The 14321-nt window shown below is 41.4% G+C and overlaps 1 protein-coding gene across 3 annotated transcripts in view; it reads right to left on the minus strand.

Moving 5' to 3' along the window:
* The window catches only part of TBC1D4 (TBC1 domain family member 4), a 162963-nt gene that overhangs the window by 52806 nt on the left and 95836 nt on the right, over nucleotides 1-14321 (minus strand). For 2 of the 3 annotated variants that reach the window (XM_039533512.1, XM_039533526.1), the window contains exons 6-10: nucleotides 13203-13294; nucleotides 11542-11652; nucleotides 10117-10239; nucleotides 3242-3316; nucleotides 1854-2080 (exon numbers count right to left, since the gene is read on the minus strand). In XM_039533512.1, the coding sequence (XP_039389446.1) occupies nucleotides 1854-2080; nucleotides 3242-3316; nucleotides 10117-10239; nucleotides 11542-11652; nucleotides 13203-13294 (628 nt within the window). The remainder of the gene's footprint in view (nucleotides 1-1853; nucleotides 2081-3241; nucleotides 3317-10116; nucleotides 10240-11541; nucleotides 11653-13202; nucleotides 13295-14321) is intronic. The other variant, XM_039533518.1, reaches the window with a different exon arrangement.

Raw genomic sequence — 14321 nt, forward strand, 5'->3', positions numbered from 1 at the left:
TAAGAAGAATATTTTCTCAGCATATTTAAAGGTGCAAACTTTTTCAAGAAAATTCATGTGCAAGGTTATTGTAGAAATTGCTACTTAATTACTCAACACCAACTTCAAAAATTTTGGAAAATTGAAATCCTACATATATGTTACAAGGAAGACAATCACAACACATTTCAATAATTAAGGAAAAAATAAAAACATATTTGAAGACATATTAGAATCATTTCAGTTGCTCTGATATAAATATTTCTAGTTGATTACTCATTCTGTGACAGAAAGGAAGAACCTAAGATCAAGTTGTTGTGAAGCTGTTGTTTTGACTGGAAGCTTGCTGATCATGCAACTTAAGTCAGTGATTTATTGAAGACTATTGTAAAGCAGTGAAGTCAGCAAGTCTTTAAATACTAATTGCTAAGGTTTCCTGTTTGCACACACCATCATCTTGGTCAGTGGAAAAAAAAATACTAAAATTACCTGCCAAACACAGGGATAACATTCTGATGAACTCATTTCAAAGCTTCTTTTTCTTGCCTCCCCCACCCCACCTCTATATGAAACAGAACCAACTTCATAAGTAAGAGTCACTTGTGGTTTTAACCTTGTCATTTGAATAAGCACATTGAATGGAACAAAGAATTGCTAGCATTTCACCCAACATGATTTTTAAAAATATATTTCTAAAAATGTAAACCTGTGTAAAATGTAGAGGTCACCTCAGTAGTTTGGGAAAAGAATGTCACCAGGTAAGAGGAATCAGAGTGTAGGGCAGTGGTGGGCAACCTGCGGCCCGTCAGGGTAATCCGCTGGTGGGCCATCAGACAGTTTGTTTACATTTGCACGGCTGCCCGCAGCTCCCAGTGGCCGCGGTTTGCCCTTCACGGACAATGGGAGCTGAGGAAAGTTGCGCGGGCCACAGGGATGTGCTGGTTGCCATTTCCCGCAGCTCCCATTGGTTGGGAACAGTGAACCACAGCCACTGGGAGCTGTGGGCAGCCGTGCAAATGTAAACAAACTGTCTGATGGCCCTCCAGTGGATTATTCTGATGGGCCGTGTGCGGCCTGTGGGCCACAGATGGCCCACCACTGGTCTAGGGCCTGAGCAAATAAAGAAAGACTGAGTGATGTTGAGCTTGTATGCTCACTCCTGGACATGGGGAGAGTAAAGGAGTATCCAGGAAGAACTGGAAAAGAATTGTGGTGGCTCCTTCTGACAAAAATGAAGGAACCATGATTGTCTCCAATGGGAGCGCCTCCCAACCATGCCAGCTGGAGCAAAGTCTCCAGAGTAAAAGGAAAAAAGAGTTTAAAAGGGAGACATTTGGGAAAGGGCACTGTGGAGCCTACACATGCTATCCCCTCAAAAAAGTTAAATATAGTTCACAATGTGGTGGTAGTATTGAATTCCTACAACCCTTTCCTCAGGAGGTTTAACTGACCTGGTGGGAGACAAAGGAAGGCACTGGAGCCTTGCCTACATTTGAGCTCCTGCAGTGTGGCCACCTGTGAAGCTGAACTGATGGGAATTTTCCATCCCCTAAAATTCTCTAATGCAGACACAGCCAAAAAGATTAAGTGGTTTGCCCAAGGCCACAGAGCCAAGATGAGAACGGGCTCTTTGGTTAGTTAATTATTGTCTGTGTATCAACTGGGGTACAGCAACAAGTACTATTGCTGGAGAGAAATTTCCTGAACAAAATTATTATGAAAAATCTAACACTGCACAAGCAGCCTATGTGAACATTAACAACTGTGGCTTAAATGCGTGGATGGGCATTATTTATATTATTCATTTCATTCTATTTTTCCTTATCAGAAAAATCTCTGAAAATGCTTGTACACATTTGAATGCCCAAACTCACCTGCTCTGCTCTACAGAATTCTGTCTCAGAAGTGGAGATTTAACACTCTGGGACCTCCCGTCCTGAAAAGTAATCCTCCTCTTGGCACTGGACGTTGGATGGCTGAAAGTATGCGCACGCCTTCTAAACTGAGGAGAATCGGAGTCCTCTTCGGGAAATGGCTGCCAGACCGAGGACACGGGGGAAGCTGGAGGAGTGGCTGGAGGAGAATCCCCGGGTGAACAGTCCTGAAAGGAAATCAGATAGGAGTGACACTTTCCCCCCTGCACTGTACAACTGTATAACTAAACAAATCCTACAGCTCAAGGGTCTGGAAGAACTAAAGCCTCTCCCCTTCTTGGTCATGGCCTATTGTATGCTAATTATCAGCTGCGCAACCAACACCAGACATCCTTTGATAATTAGCTCTGAAATAGCAATGTCCTTTTTAAAGCAACAAAGACGGTGTACACAAAGCATTCATAATAGACCAGTCGCTCCTCTCTTGAACACCCTTTGGCTACTAACAATTGCAACTGCTAGACTTCTAGCTCTTTCAGGAAAAAGAAAGTATGGAAAACGATCACAGCCAAAGCTGGTTTAAACTAGCTTCCTCGACATATCATGAACATATTTCCTGTACTGTCAAAGCAATATCCTGGAAAAAACGATTATTATTACACAGCCAGATTGAGTAACAGCAGCAGGAAAATCAAATAATAAAAGCTGTTATGGATCCTCCTTCTCCTGGGAAAAACAATAATTCATTCAAATGTTGTGTGAGGTAAAAGGAAAGACATTAAAAACAGGAAATAAAATGAAAATGAACAAAACTGGCATTACACATGGGGTTTTCAACTACTTTAAAAGGATTCAAGCGTCTCTTTTATTCAGTAACAAATAATTTGTGTTTCAACATCTTTATGTAATTTTTTTTTTAAACAATGGTGACCGTTATCTAGTATTACATTCACAGTTTGAATGTGGTAAAAAACAGCTTTTTTTAACTTGAAAAAAGTAATAGAATTTTTTTTAATTGTGTTTTCTTTTTAGTTTAAACATCCCTCTGAAAAGTTATGAAACAGAAGCAGACTATAAATTCCCTGGTTTAGCTTGATCACAAAAGCAAGTTAGGTGAAGTTTAAAAAATAAACAGCCAGCATGAATGAAAAAGAGCAAGATTTTCTTTAAGTTTGAGCTTTAACAATAATGTGGTTTAGAAAACTGAAATAAGATGCATACAATGTCCAGAGAGGATTATCCTTCACTGTAGATATATCTTACTTGAACTTTGCAAAATACATTTGTTCTTTATGTGGCCGTCTTGAAATCAAAAAAGGAGAGTTGCTGTGTTACTGCTTCAGCATTAGCCACAGCACATTCCAGTTTTACTTAATTTTGTTACATACCTTGTCAGAAGTAAGGCTGCTGCACCGTTCAAAGCTGTCCATGCTGCCCAGACGGCCTCGCATTCTGCTAGCTCCCTGCAGGAATGAGAGTGTTCCATTTTATCCCAAGTTTTGTTCTTCATAGTAAGATTAAATAAATTGTTTAAGAGAAGACTGGAAAAAAATAGCAGTGATCCTGCAGGTAAACAGTGAGGTGCTATAAAGTGCTATATAAAAAAGTCCACATAATAACTGCATGTACTATGCATCTTAATCTAATTCAACCTATCCTTTGATTTCAGAGCACTAAATTCACTCACTGATTTTTTTAATTAGGATGCTATGCAATGGGTTTAAATATTAAATAAAGTTATTCACAAGGAAAAAACATGAAACTTTGTCTTAAATTTTGATGGCATTCATGGATGGATTATAAAATAGAAGTTATAAATGTTTGGGATTTTTATACACATGTATTACATATATTTTTACATTCCAATCCAGGATGGCTGCACCCAGAGTAAGCCTCAAATGTAAAGTCTATCACATTTACATCTGTATAGTACAGTTCCATCATCTCAGTTATATAGTGAGATTTACAGTCCATCAAGCCTCCTCTCCATTATGGAAAGTGATCACTGGTCTCCTTTTCTGCAGTGAAGAATGGAAAGATTTTGAAGAGTAAAAATCTGTTGCAAGGAAAAAGAATTGCCTGCTTCCACGTCAAGGTTTTTGACAAGGAAAAATAAGCTACCTCTTGGCAGAGGCAAGGAAGAATTTCTGCTATCCCCTGAAGGGAAAAATACAACAAACTTTAGGAAGAGTCTCTGATTGCAATAAGGACCAAACAGGGATATGCTCCAAATAGGGACATACTTATGCCTCATCTTCCTGAAGGCAGTACGTGTAGTGATTACCAACTTAGTTTAAACATGCAAAGTCACAAAGAGTTATTTTGAAATCTAAATACATGACCTACTGCAATCAAAAACAACTACCAGAAATGAGATACTTTTTTTTATTGGATTCCTGTCCATTCAAACCCACAGAATCTCTCCCCTAATCATTAAGATGTTTCTGGAACCTGTCTCCTGCCCTCATGTCATTCCAAAAGAATCTTTTCCTATTTGATAAAACAATCTATATGTTCCTCAAAATGTATCAGACTTAATTTGTTTTCCACCCACTCAGAACCTTTAACAGAGGTAGATTCTTCTAATACAGGGCTTCCTCTCCCATTCCCAGTCCAACAACCCGCTGGGACAACCAGACTGCACCTAATTCCCTGACTCTTCAAATCCTGTTTTGAGAATGATAGATTTATTAGAGTGGATTTGGAGTCACAGACCTACAAATTCTACTGCGGGTCTCCCACTTTTCCTTGGGGGTAAGTGATTCCATCCTACACTTGTGTAAGGTTCCTTTCTTTTCTTCCACACACCATTTACAGTTGGTGTTAGCATAATCTATTGGAGAACAGAATCATAGAACTGTAGGGCTGGAAGGGACCTCAAGGGATTATGTAGTCCATCTCCCCTCTACAAGAGGACCAAACATATCTAGACCTTCTCATCTCTAGACTAAACATAGGGGAAAGTATGGAATAATTGGCTAAGACACGTTTTCTAAACCTCTTATTTTTGTTTCTCTCCTCTGGGCTCTCTCCAATTTGTCCACATCTTTCTTAAAGTGCCATGCCCAGCACCGAACACAGTCCTCCAGATGAGGCCTCACCAGTGCCAAGTACAGCAAAACAATGACCTACTGTGTCTTACATGACACTCCTGTTAATACACCCAGAATGAGATTGGCATTTTTGCAACAGTGTCACACTACTGATGATCCTCTATGACCCTCGCATTCTTTTCTGCAATTCTGCTATCTATCCCATTATAACAACTGTATTTACTGAGAATAGTCAGTGAACACTGCAAGCCTTTGGGTGAAATATACTATCAGAGTACATTATGTTACATTGTTTTATTATCTGGTGGGAATGGATATCCCTCAGCTCCTGAAGCATGCTACTTCGATACTTAATCAGAACACAACAGCAAACCCATTTGCTTTCTCTCATGCGGTTTTTCACACCTGAGAGAAGCACCCCATAAACATCCACAAAACTAACTCACTATCCTTCTTCAAAACACTCCTTTTTCCTGTGATGGCTACAAAACTAACAGCGATTAGGCTGCTGGTGTGCTGAGACCACAGTCTATCATGCTGACCAACATTGTCTCATTGTGGTTTTTTTGTACTGCCCCATCTGATCTGACTATATTTGTCTACTATCTCATCTTATATGGAGATTGTAAGATCTTTGGGACTGTCTTTTTATTCTGACTGTATAGCACCTAGAACAATGGGTCCTGGTCATTGACTGGGCTCATAGGTGCTACAGTAATACAATAATAAATAAATATTTTATAGAAATTGTTAGTAGACTTAAGGCACAGTAGCTCCTCTTGTTGTACTCATAGCCATAGCTAATGTTTTACAATGTCAACAATGTTAAGAATTGCTTCAGGTTACTTTTTCCTGCCAGAGCTTTATTCCTGAAAACCACTCTCGGTGCCATGGATGCGCACACTACCTCCTAAATCTTGTTACCAACAGAAAGGAATGCTGGCCCTGAAGCATCTCTCTTCAGTGACATATCATGTAACAGATATGAATGAAAATTCTGTTGAATTAACACATTATTTTAGTTTAGGGAAGGGTCATGTTATGCTTTTGGCATTTAAAAAACAACAACAAAAAAACCCATGACTACTATAAATATTACATTTTTGAGCCAAAGAAAAACCTTTGTTTTCTTAGTCTGGTATGTGCGCTAGCACCAAAATTCAAACTATATTTATGAGGTTTGAGGTCAAGCACCGGTTATATTTATTTTTCTGGGATACACATCTATGAAGCCACAGCTTGTTTTCAGTTCAGCCCTGGCAACTTTATAAGAGCATCTTTAAAAAAAAAAAATGAAAACTTTGCATGCACAATCAGAGGATGAAGAAGGATTTTACATTCCATGGATTTCTTGGTCTTTCTTCTTTCATGATCTACTAATCAAATATGTGAACAGATTTTCTGAGACTACAAACATAGCAACTTTCTGAATAGAAACTTTGAATTTGTTTTTGTGACAACTGCAGCAATGTCCTGTATTATCCTGGGCAAACCTTACTGAATTAGGTTTAATATTTCTGAGTTCATTGCATTAAAAATGAAAATGTTTATGTACTGCTGTGGGATGGTATGGAACTTCTTTAGCAGAAAGGCAGGATTAATGCAATCTCTGGGAGACATGAGGCACTTCAAAGGATTTTTAGTGACAACCTTTGTAAACTGGATATCCTAGGAAATACCTGGGAGTGAATCTGTCCTTTTGAAGCTATGCCCTGGGGAGAAAGCTCAATTCTTTGCTAATTACCTTCTCCTGGAAACTTCAGATCAAAGACCCCTGAACTGTGGACTTAACATGTCATGAAGCTGCTTGTTCTGAGCTGAAGCTGTGATGAATGTGAAACCACAACTCCTTGGGTGATGTTTTGAAGGACTGCTCTTGCCAGAGCCCATATTAGGGTTGTGTTGATCTCATGCAAGATGATTATTATGTTCTGTTACTGTTTTTAATGTGTTTTCTCTGTAGCACTTTTACCTTAAGAATAAAATAGGCTTGCATAGGAAGTGCTGTGTGGTAACTTATTAACTGTTGGCAATCATTCTGTTATTAGGGAACAGAAGGCAAGAGAAGATTGCTTAAGGCAGCCTGTCTTTGCTGAGAATGACACAGTGGAGGCAGGAAACTGTTCAGCCTGGAGATACTCCAGTCAGAAGGGAAAGAGAGAGAAAGGCATCTCCACCCAAGAGAGCTGATAGCTTGGGAGCCAGAAGCCTGAGAGCAGTGTTCTTGCTGTACCACAGAGGGGGAAAAACAGGTGCAGCTGATCTGAACTATCACCATTTTCTTTCCTAGTTATAAAATTACATAAATCTTTTGTTTACTAAAACTTTAAAATAAAGAGGACAAGTGATGTCGTCAATTTTTACATCATGGTACAGTTAAATGACTTGAACCATTATTAGGGCCACATTGTGTAAGACACTGTAGAAAAACAGAGAGAGAGAGATGTTTCCTGCCCCAGGGAGCTTACAATCCAACATGAAACAAGCAGCAGCCTTTTAAAAGGTAGATGGCAAAAAAGACAGAGATAAGTTACAATGTATTATTTTTTATAATTTTTATTACAGTAGTGCCTAAAGGCCCAGTCCTGGATCAGGGCCCTGTTGTGCCAGGCACTGTACATACGCAACAAGAAGTCCCTGTCCCAAATCCAGTTAGATGTAATGTCCTTATCAATCTTTTCCAATTCTTGCATTAATGAAGCCATTGCTGAAAGTGCAAGGAAAGGATTCCCTGTGGACCCATTTCTAGTTTTTTTGGAAGATGCTCTGCGACATACTGATAGTTTTTAATCTACTGTAGTTACATACAGGATACATTTTTGGCACCTAAAATTTGCAGTTCCTCTTTACACCTCTTCTCTCTGCTCCTAGCCTGCCTGCCATCATTCAGTTACAGCGCTTTTACCAGTCTGAGCTTAAATAGGATTTTAGAACACCACACTGGGCGGGAAAGGGGGTTGAGGGGAGAGGAGAGAAAATACTACCATGCTATACCTTTTAAATTATTCAACTTTTCCAATTATTACTTTGTTTTAATTGCACATTGCATCTTGGCTAACATTAATGATGAAATGAGATGCCATTCATCATTATCTGGGTACCTCTTATTGTACATAATATAGCCATAACCTTAATATTTCACAATTTTTGCAACTGATCATGACAGAGTGCGAGCTGTAGCACCCAGGTCGCTTAGGTAATTGTGTGACAGGGAAGATTACAGACTTAACTGGAGGCAATTAACCTGTCATGGTGAGATTGTTGACATATGGGGGCAATGATTGAGCTAATGAGGTAATTAGCTCAATAAGGGATGATATATATTTGGCAGGAAAAGACAGTTACCTTTTCCGTAACTGGTCTTCGAGTGATTGCTAATGTCTATTCCACAATAGGTGTGCGTGCTCACCACATGCACTGGAGGCGAAAGTTTTTCCCTAGCAGTACCCGTAGGGGAGTGCCCCTACCAATCCCTTGATTGGTGCCTCCATGGCGCGGTATAAGGGGCACAGCACGCTCCCCTAACCGTCAGTTCCTTCTTGCTGCCAGTGAAGGTGCTTCGGAGCTGCTCTGCTCCAGATTTGCTGCAGCTTCCCTCCAGAACTCTTGTTCGTTCAGTGTAGTAGTACTTATAGTTAGGGTGGCTGAGAGAGTGAGCTGTGTGCGGTAGAGATACCTGGGTAGAAGGCTTCTCCTAATACCTGCCTGTACTATGCTCTGCGAAGCTGGGAATCTAAAGATTAAAACTATACATGGGGAAAAGAAATGGCCTGTGTGCATGTTGTGAGTAAGAGGCAACCCAAATGGGCCAGGCAGTGCGGCACACGAGGTAGCTGAGGGAGCTCCCTGTGACACTGGCTTTGTGGAACTAGAAGCTATAGCGTTCAAGTACTTATTACATGAGGGAAAAGAGTTACAACAGACTATACATGATGCTGTTTTATCACTGCTCTTTCAGAAGGGACTGACCATGTTTACTTAATGAATGTTGTCACACAGTTCTGGGCAATTGCACCTGTATTCCCCCTCAATGGTCCAGCAAGGGCAACCACTCCCAGACTTGCTGCTCCCCAGCTGTTGCCTTTCTTGGGTGGAGATCTGCATCTCACTCCTTTCTGACTGGAGTGTTTCCAAGCTGCACAGTTCCCTGCCTTCATTGTGTTATTCCCAGCACAGACCTGCTGCCCAAGCACAGTTGCTTGCTTTCTCAGAGATAGTTAACAGTGTGACTACCTGCCACTGTAAGTTACCATGCCTGGTTCTTTCTAAGTAAGCCTATTTTATTCTTAAGGTAAAAAGTACTACCACAGAAAACATATTTAAAAACAGTAAAAGAACCTGCAATAATAAGAGCATCCCAATCTATCCTGGGCTCTGGCAGGAGCAGTCCTTCCAAATCCCATCCAAGGAATTTCCTTGTGGCTTCCAGTCCATTACAGCTTCAACTCAGAACAAGCCCCCAGCTTATGGCATCTCAGCAAGCCCAGACCTTCCAACCCTTCCTTAAGGATTGGGGCCCTCAGTCAACTAAGGATCCTGTCCGTCTGCTGGATCACAAGATGATTCCGAGCCTGTTTAAAACCAAGCTATTTATCCAAAAATCCTTTCTTTGTCAGCTGGTCCTTGGAGAATCCCATTTGAACTAATATATGCCAACCTCTTCAGCAGGTCTTAGCATCCCCCTCGTCCTAGGAGGAGTTACATACAATTCCACAACAACAATGGCATTTTTAACATAATGGATCCCAAAAAGGTATTAACCCTAAGTCACTAAGTTTTAACTTAATTTAATAAAGTTTATTCCATATGGTTTACCCAGGATATGGCAGGATATTGGTCAGTCTGTCACAAACATAATGCAAAATTATGATTAAATGACATTTTATTGTGTCTCAAAATACCTGTAAATCTTGCAACTTAACTTTGTGCACTACTTGCTGTTGATGGGAACTCAACCCATTTTCAGAAATATTTACTAACAGACTGTCTTTCCGCTTCTGTGCATGTGTGCTCTTCCTGCACTTAACATCAACATAATCTAGCCAAATTAAACCCATAGGAAGCAATTAAGTTTCATACATGTGATTTTAGCTTGTCTAGTTTTTAGTATAAATCTGAACTGTTGTTAAATATGAAAACAAACAAATACTGTATAACCTTATCATTAATGATATCTGCAAGAGCTGTTGACAATGAGCTGTTAATCTTACCCTTGAGAAGATATTTTCCAGAGAACTAGTCAAGGATTTCTTGGCCTTGTTTTTCAGAATGTCGAGTTTAAACCGGCCACCACTGGCAGTGTTTTCTGGGATTGCACTGTTTGAAATATTCTGCTGAAGTAAGCAAGAACACTTTTTAGTTTTGGTAGGACTCTCGGCAATTGAAGGCCTCTGAAAACTAAAACTAAACCTGATCACATAACAAGCAATGTGCCCTTTACTTAACATAACTAGCCTATAGGACAGGGGTGGGCAAACTTTTTGGCCCGAGGGTCACATCTGGGAATAGAAATTGTATGGCAGGCCATGAATCCTCACAAAATTTGGGTTGGGGTGCGAGAGGGGGTGAGGGCTCTGGTTGGGGGTGTGGCCTCTAGGGTGGGGCCAGAAATTAGGAGTTCAGAGTGTGGGAGGAGGCTCTGGACTGGGGGGGGGCTCCAACTGGGGGCACGGGCTCTGGGGTGGGGCTGGAGAGGAGGGGGTTTGGGGTGCAGGAGGGTGCTCTGGGCAGGATGGGGGGGAAATCAGGGCTGTGACAGAGGTTTGGGGCATGGGGAGAGGCTCAGGGGTGCATGCTCCAGGCGGCGCTTATGTCAAGCGGCTCCTGGAAGCAGCAGCATGTCCCTTCTCTGGCTCCTACGCGGAGGTGTGGCCAGGCAGCTCTGCACGCTGTCCCATCGACGGACACCGCCCCTGCAGCTCCCATTGGCTGCAGTTCCCAGCCAATGGTAACTGAGGGGGGCAGTGCTTGGGGTGGGGGCAGCGTGCAGAGCGGAGCCCCTGCCTTCCCCTACAAGTAGGGAGTCAGAGGGGCACCATGCCACTGCTTCTGGGGCCCCCGACCCTACTCGCCGGCTGGAGTGCTGGAGGGAGGCCATGCCGCTGCTTCTGGGAGTTGCATAGAGAGGACCCCGACCCTGCTCTCTGGCTGGAGCGCCAGAGCGGGGCAAGCCCCAGGCCCCACTCCCCAGCAGGAGCTCAAGGGCCGGATTAAAACAGGCTTCTAAGATCCACCCACCCCTGGCTAGCTTTCTTTTTTGTTATTTATTTGAAAGAAAGGAAACATGTGGCCTAAAAAAGTAACGCTCTGTATATTCACCCCTGCACCACAATTATTTTTTACTGTGTTTAGGCTGGCTAAGGTTTTTCTGGCACTGCTTATATTGTACTAAAGTCTGCAACAAAAATTACCTGTCTGCTTTTTCCAAGGGAACAGAAAAACAGAAAAGCAACCCCAAACAAACTTTAAATCAAACATGCCAAAGTGAATCAAAACAGTATAGTTATGGAAGACAGATAAGGAGGAGTCCTTGCTCATTCATAATATAAAAGGCTCAGTTCTCACTGCTGTATTGTAGCCTAGTGTTATCTAAGGTTGTATTTGAATAAAGAAAGAAAATAAAGTATAGGCTGTACCAATGGTGCCTCGCCAATATGGATGTGCGTCTTTTGTTTAGTTTCACACAACTGTCGCAGATGTAAGATCACAAGCTCATTTTCTTCCTGGTCACTGACAGGCTTCATTTTCTGTCAAGAATAGACAAATAAATAAAACATCTCTTTCAATATATCACTTTTGCTTTGATTTCTGATTAGAAATACTATGAACATTCTAAAAGTAAGCTATTCCTGATGCTCCGGATGCCAGCAATTTAGAATATGCATTACATATACACTATCAATATCATTCAACTACTTCTAATAACAACTTGTACAAAAGTTTATGTAGCACCATACAAGCATAAAAGTAGTTTACAGGCACAACTTTCAAAATTACCTAAGTGGCTTAGGACATAAGTCCCATTTTCAAAAGTTGCCAGGTGCTTTTGAAGAAACCGTGGAGGTGCCTATCTGCACCATTACCTCAGACTTTTAGAGCTATTTAGGCATTGCTCCAATCAGGATAACAGTGCTTAACTGACTTAGGAGCCTCTGTCTCATATAAAGTCAATGGGACATGGCTTAAGTACCCACGTTACTTTTGAGAAAGAATTAGGTATTGCACAATCTCATTCTCAAAAGTGACGCAGATACTGTACTTAGAAGCCCATGTCCCATTGACTTTAAATGAGACTTAGAATTAGGCATTGCAGAGTCTCAAAGTCTCATTTTCAAAATAAGCTCTAAGTTCATTTTAAAAACAAGACAGGCTCCTAAGTCAGTTAGACACTGCAGCATGGAGTGAAGCAATGACTAAATATCTCTAAAACGAAAATGGGACTTGGGGAAAGATTTTCATAAAGTGCCAAAATGCTCTTACACATTGCACCAATTCTTCATCTGTACATTAAATATACTTGCTTACAGAGTCCTGAAGCAGGACTGGGATCCCAGGGGTTCTGCAGGACCTACTGCCATAATAGCTGGAGTAAAATGTACTTTGTTGCAGGTGGGATTGAGTGGGCAAAAAACCCCAGACTGAGGGACAGGATTAAAAAAACAAACAAACAAAAAAGTAGCCCCGCTTATACGATGAGCCTCCAGAGTCAATACTCATGTGTAGATAATTCTAAGAGGAATTTTGGAACCATGTATTATTTTATCTTATACTAGAATCACTTTATCTCTAGCCTTTTTTTTTTATTGCCCACATCACTTCATTATTTGAACGTCTCATATACCTCACAGAACTCAGCCCCACATCACCCCACAAGATAGGGAAGAATTGATTTCCCTATTTTTTCACATGAGGAACAGAAGCACAGATAGATTAAATAACTTTGCCTATGGTCACATGAGAAGTTTGTAGCAGAGTTGGGAACTGAACTGTTCCCATACCAGCACCTTCTCAAATCATTTTAGACTGGAGTATGCTATTGTAGTACAATAGTTTTGAGAAATGAATTAATGTAGAGTATTAAGTCCATGCAGATGACTATAAGAAAGAAAGCCAAATACAGCTGAAAGGAAGAATGTGGGTTCTTCCCAATTTAAAATATAGTCCACTGATCACAGAAAAAGTCAGCAACCTGAGCACAAAACTTTGCACACACGCGAAAAAGGATTTCCAGAATATGAAAGAAGTCAAAACCTACATAGATATGGGAGGGACACAAGAACTGTGTTGACTTTATTACCTGAACACGCTCAAAAATGTCTGCTTGCTCATTATCAGTAAGTGATGACAGGTGTCTCTGAATTACAAGTTTGGCTCTTGGTGGGTAAAGACCTTCAGAAAAAAAAATATTAAACAAAGCCTTTGAGAACTACTAAAACTACATTCATTCACCAGACTACCCTATGATTCCTATCTATGCTGCTATTAAAACTACATAAATATAATACACTTTTAAAATAAATGAAAGATGAGCTATTTTAGAAGGCTTTCAGTTAAAAAACTATTAACATATCTACAAAGTACTTTTCAAATTCTATTAAAGTACAAACCTCTTACTTTGTCTACTCTCACTAGATCATACCGAGCAGGGGCGGCTCTAGGAATTCTGCCACCCCAAGCACGGCAGGCAGGCTGCCTTCTGTGGCTTGCCTGCAGACCAGCGGACCAGCCCGCGGGACCAGCGGACCGTCCGCAGGCAAGCTGCCGAGGGCAGCCTGCCTGCCGCCTTCGCAGCGCTGGCAGAGCGCCCCCTGCGGCTTGCCGCCCCAAGCATGCGCTTGGCGTGCTGGGGCCTGGAGCCGCCCCTGATACCGAGGTAAGAATTCAGTGCCTTATAGATAGGGAATCCCATCTGGGAGGGATTTGGATAGAACACAACAATGATAAGCTCTAGGACCCCGTATCAAGATGCAAAGCTGTCCCCCTTCCTCCCCAACTTGCCCCTGTCCCCATCTACTCTTCTACATTCAAGTCAGACTGCTTCCTTCTTCCCCTCAATGCTTTCTGAGTTCCAGAAGGGGGAATCACTCAGGAGAAACAGTCTATTCACTCTCAGTTCCTGGACCGCAGCAACTTTAGCAGCTGGGAGTAACAACTTTAGCAAAAGGTCCAGGGCACACTGTGCTCTGTGAAAGCAGCAATTTTCAGAGGTTTATAACCTAGCCAAAATTGGGTGGATTTTCACTTGGGAGAAGGCCCAAGACAACCTCCATGCCCCTGCTCCAAAGAATAAAAACACTAGAGCTTCTTAACTTAAAAGGTAAGAATTTTTAACCTTGGCCAAACACCACATTTCCCCCCCCCCCCCAATGTCGTTCTCAAGCCGCTGAACCATTTTATTTGAAATTTAAAAACAAAA

The sequence above is a fragment of the Mauremys reevesii genome, linkage group 1, assembly GCF_016161935.1.
Source record: "Mauremys reevesii isolate NIE-2019 linkage group 1, ASM1616193v1, whole genome shotgun sequence".
NCBI classification, from domain to species: Eukaryota; Metazoa; Chordata; order Testudines; family Geoemydidae; genus Mauremys; species Mauremys reevesii.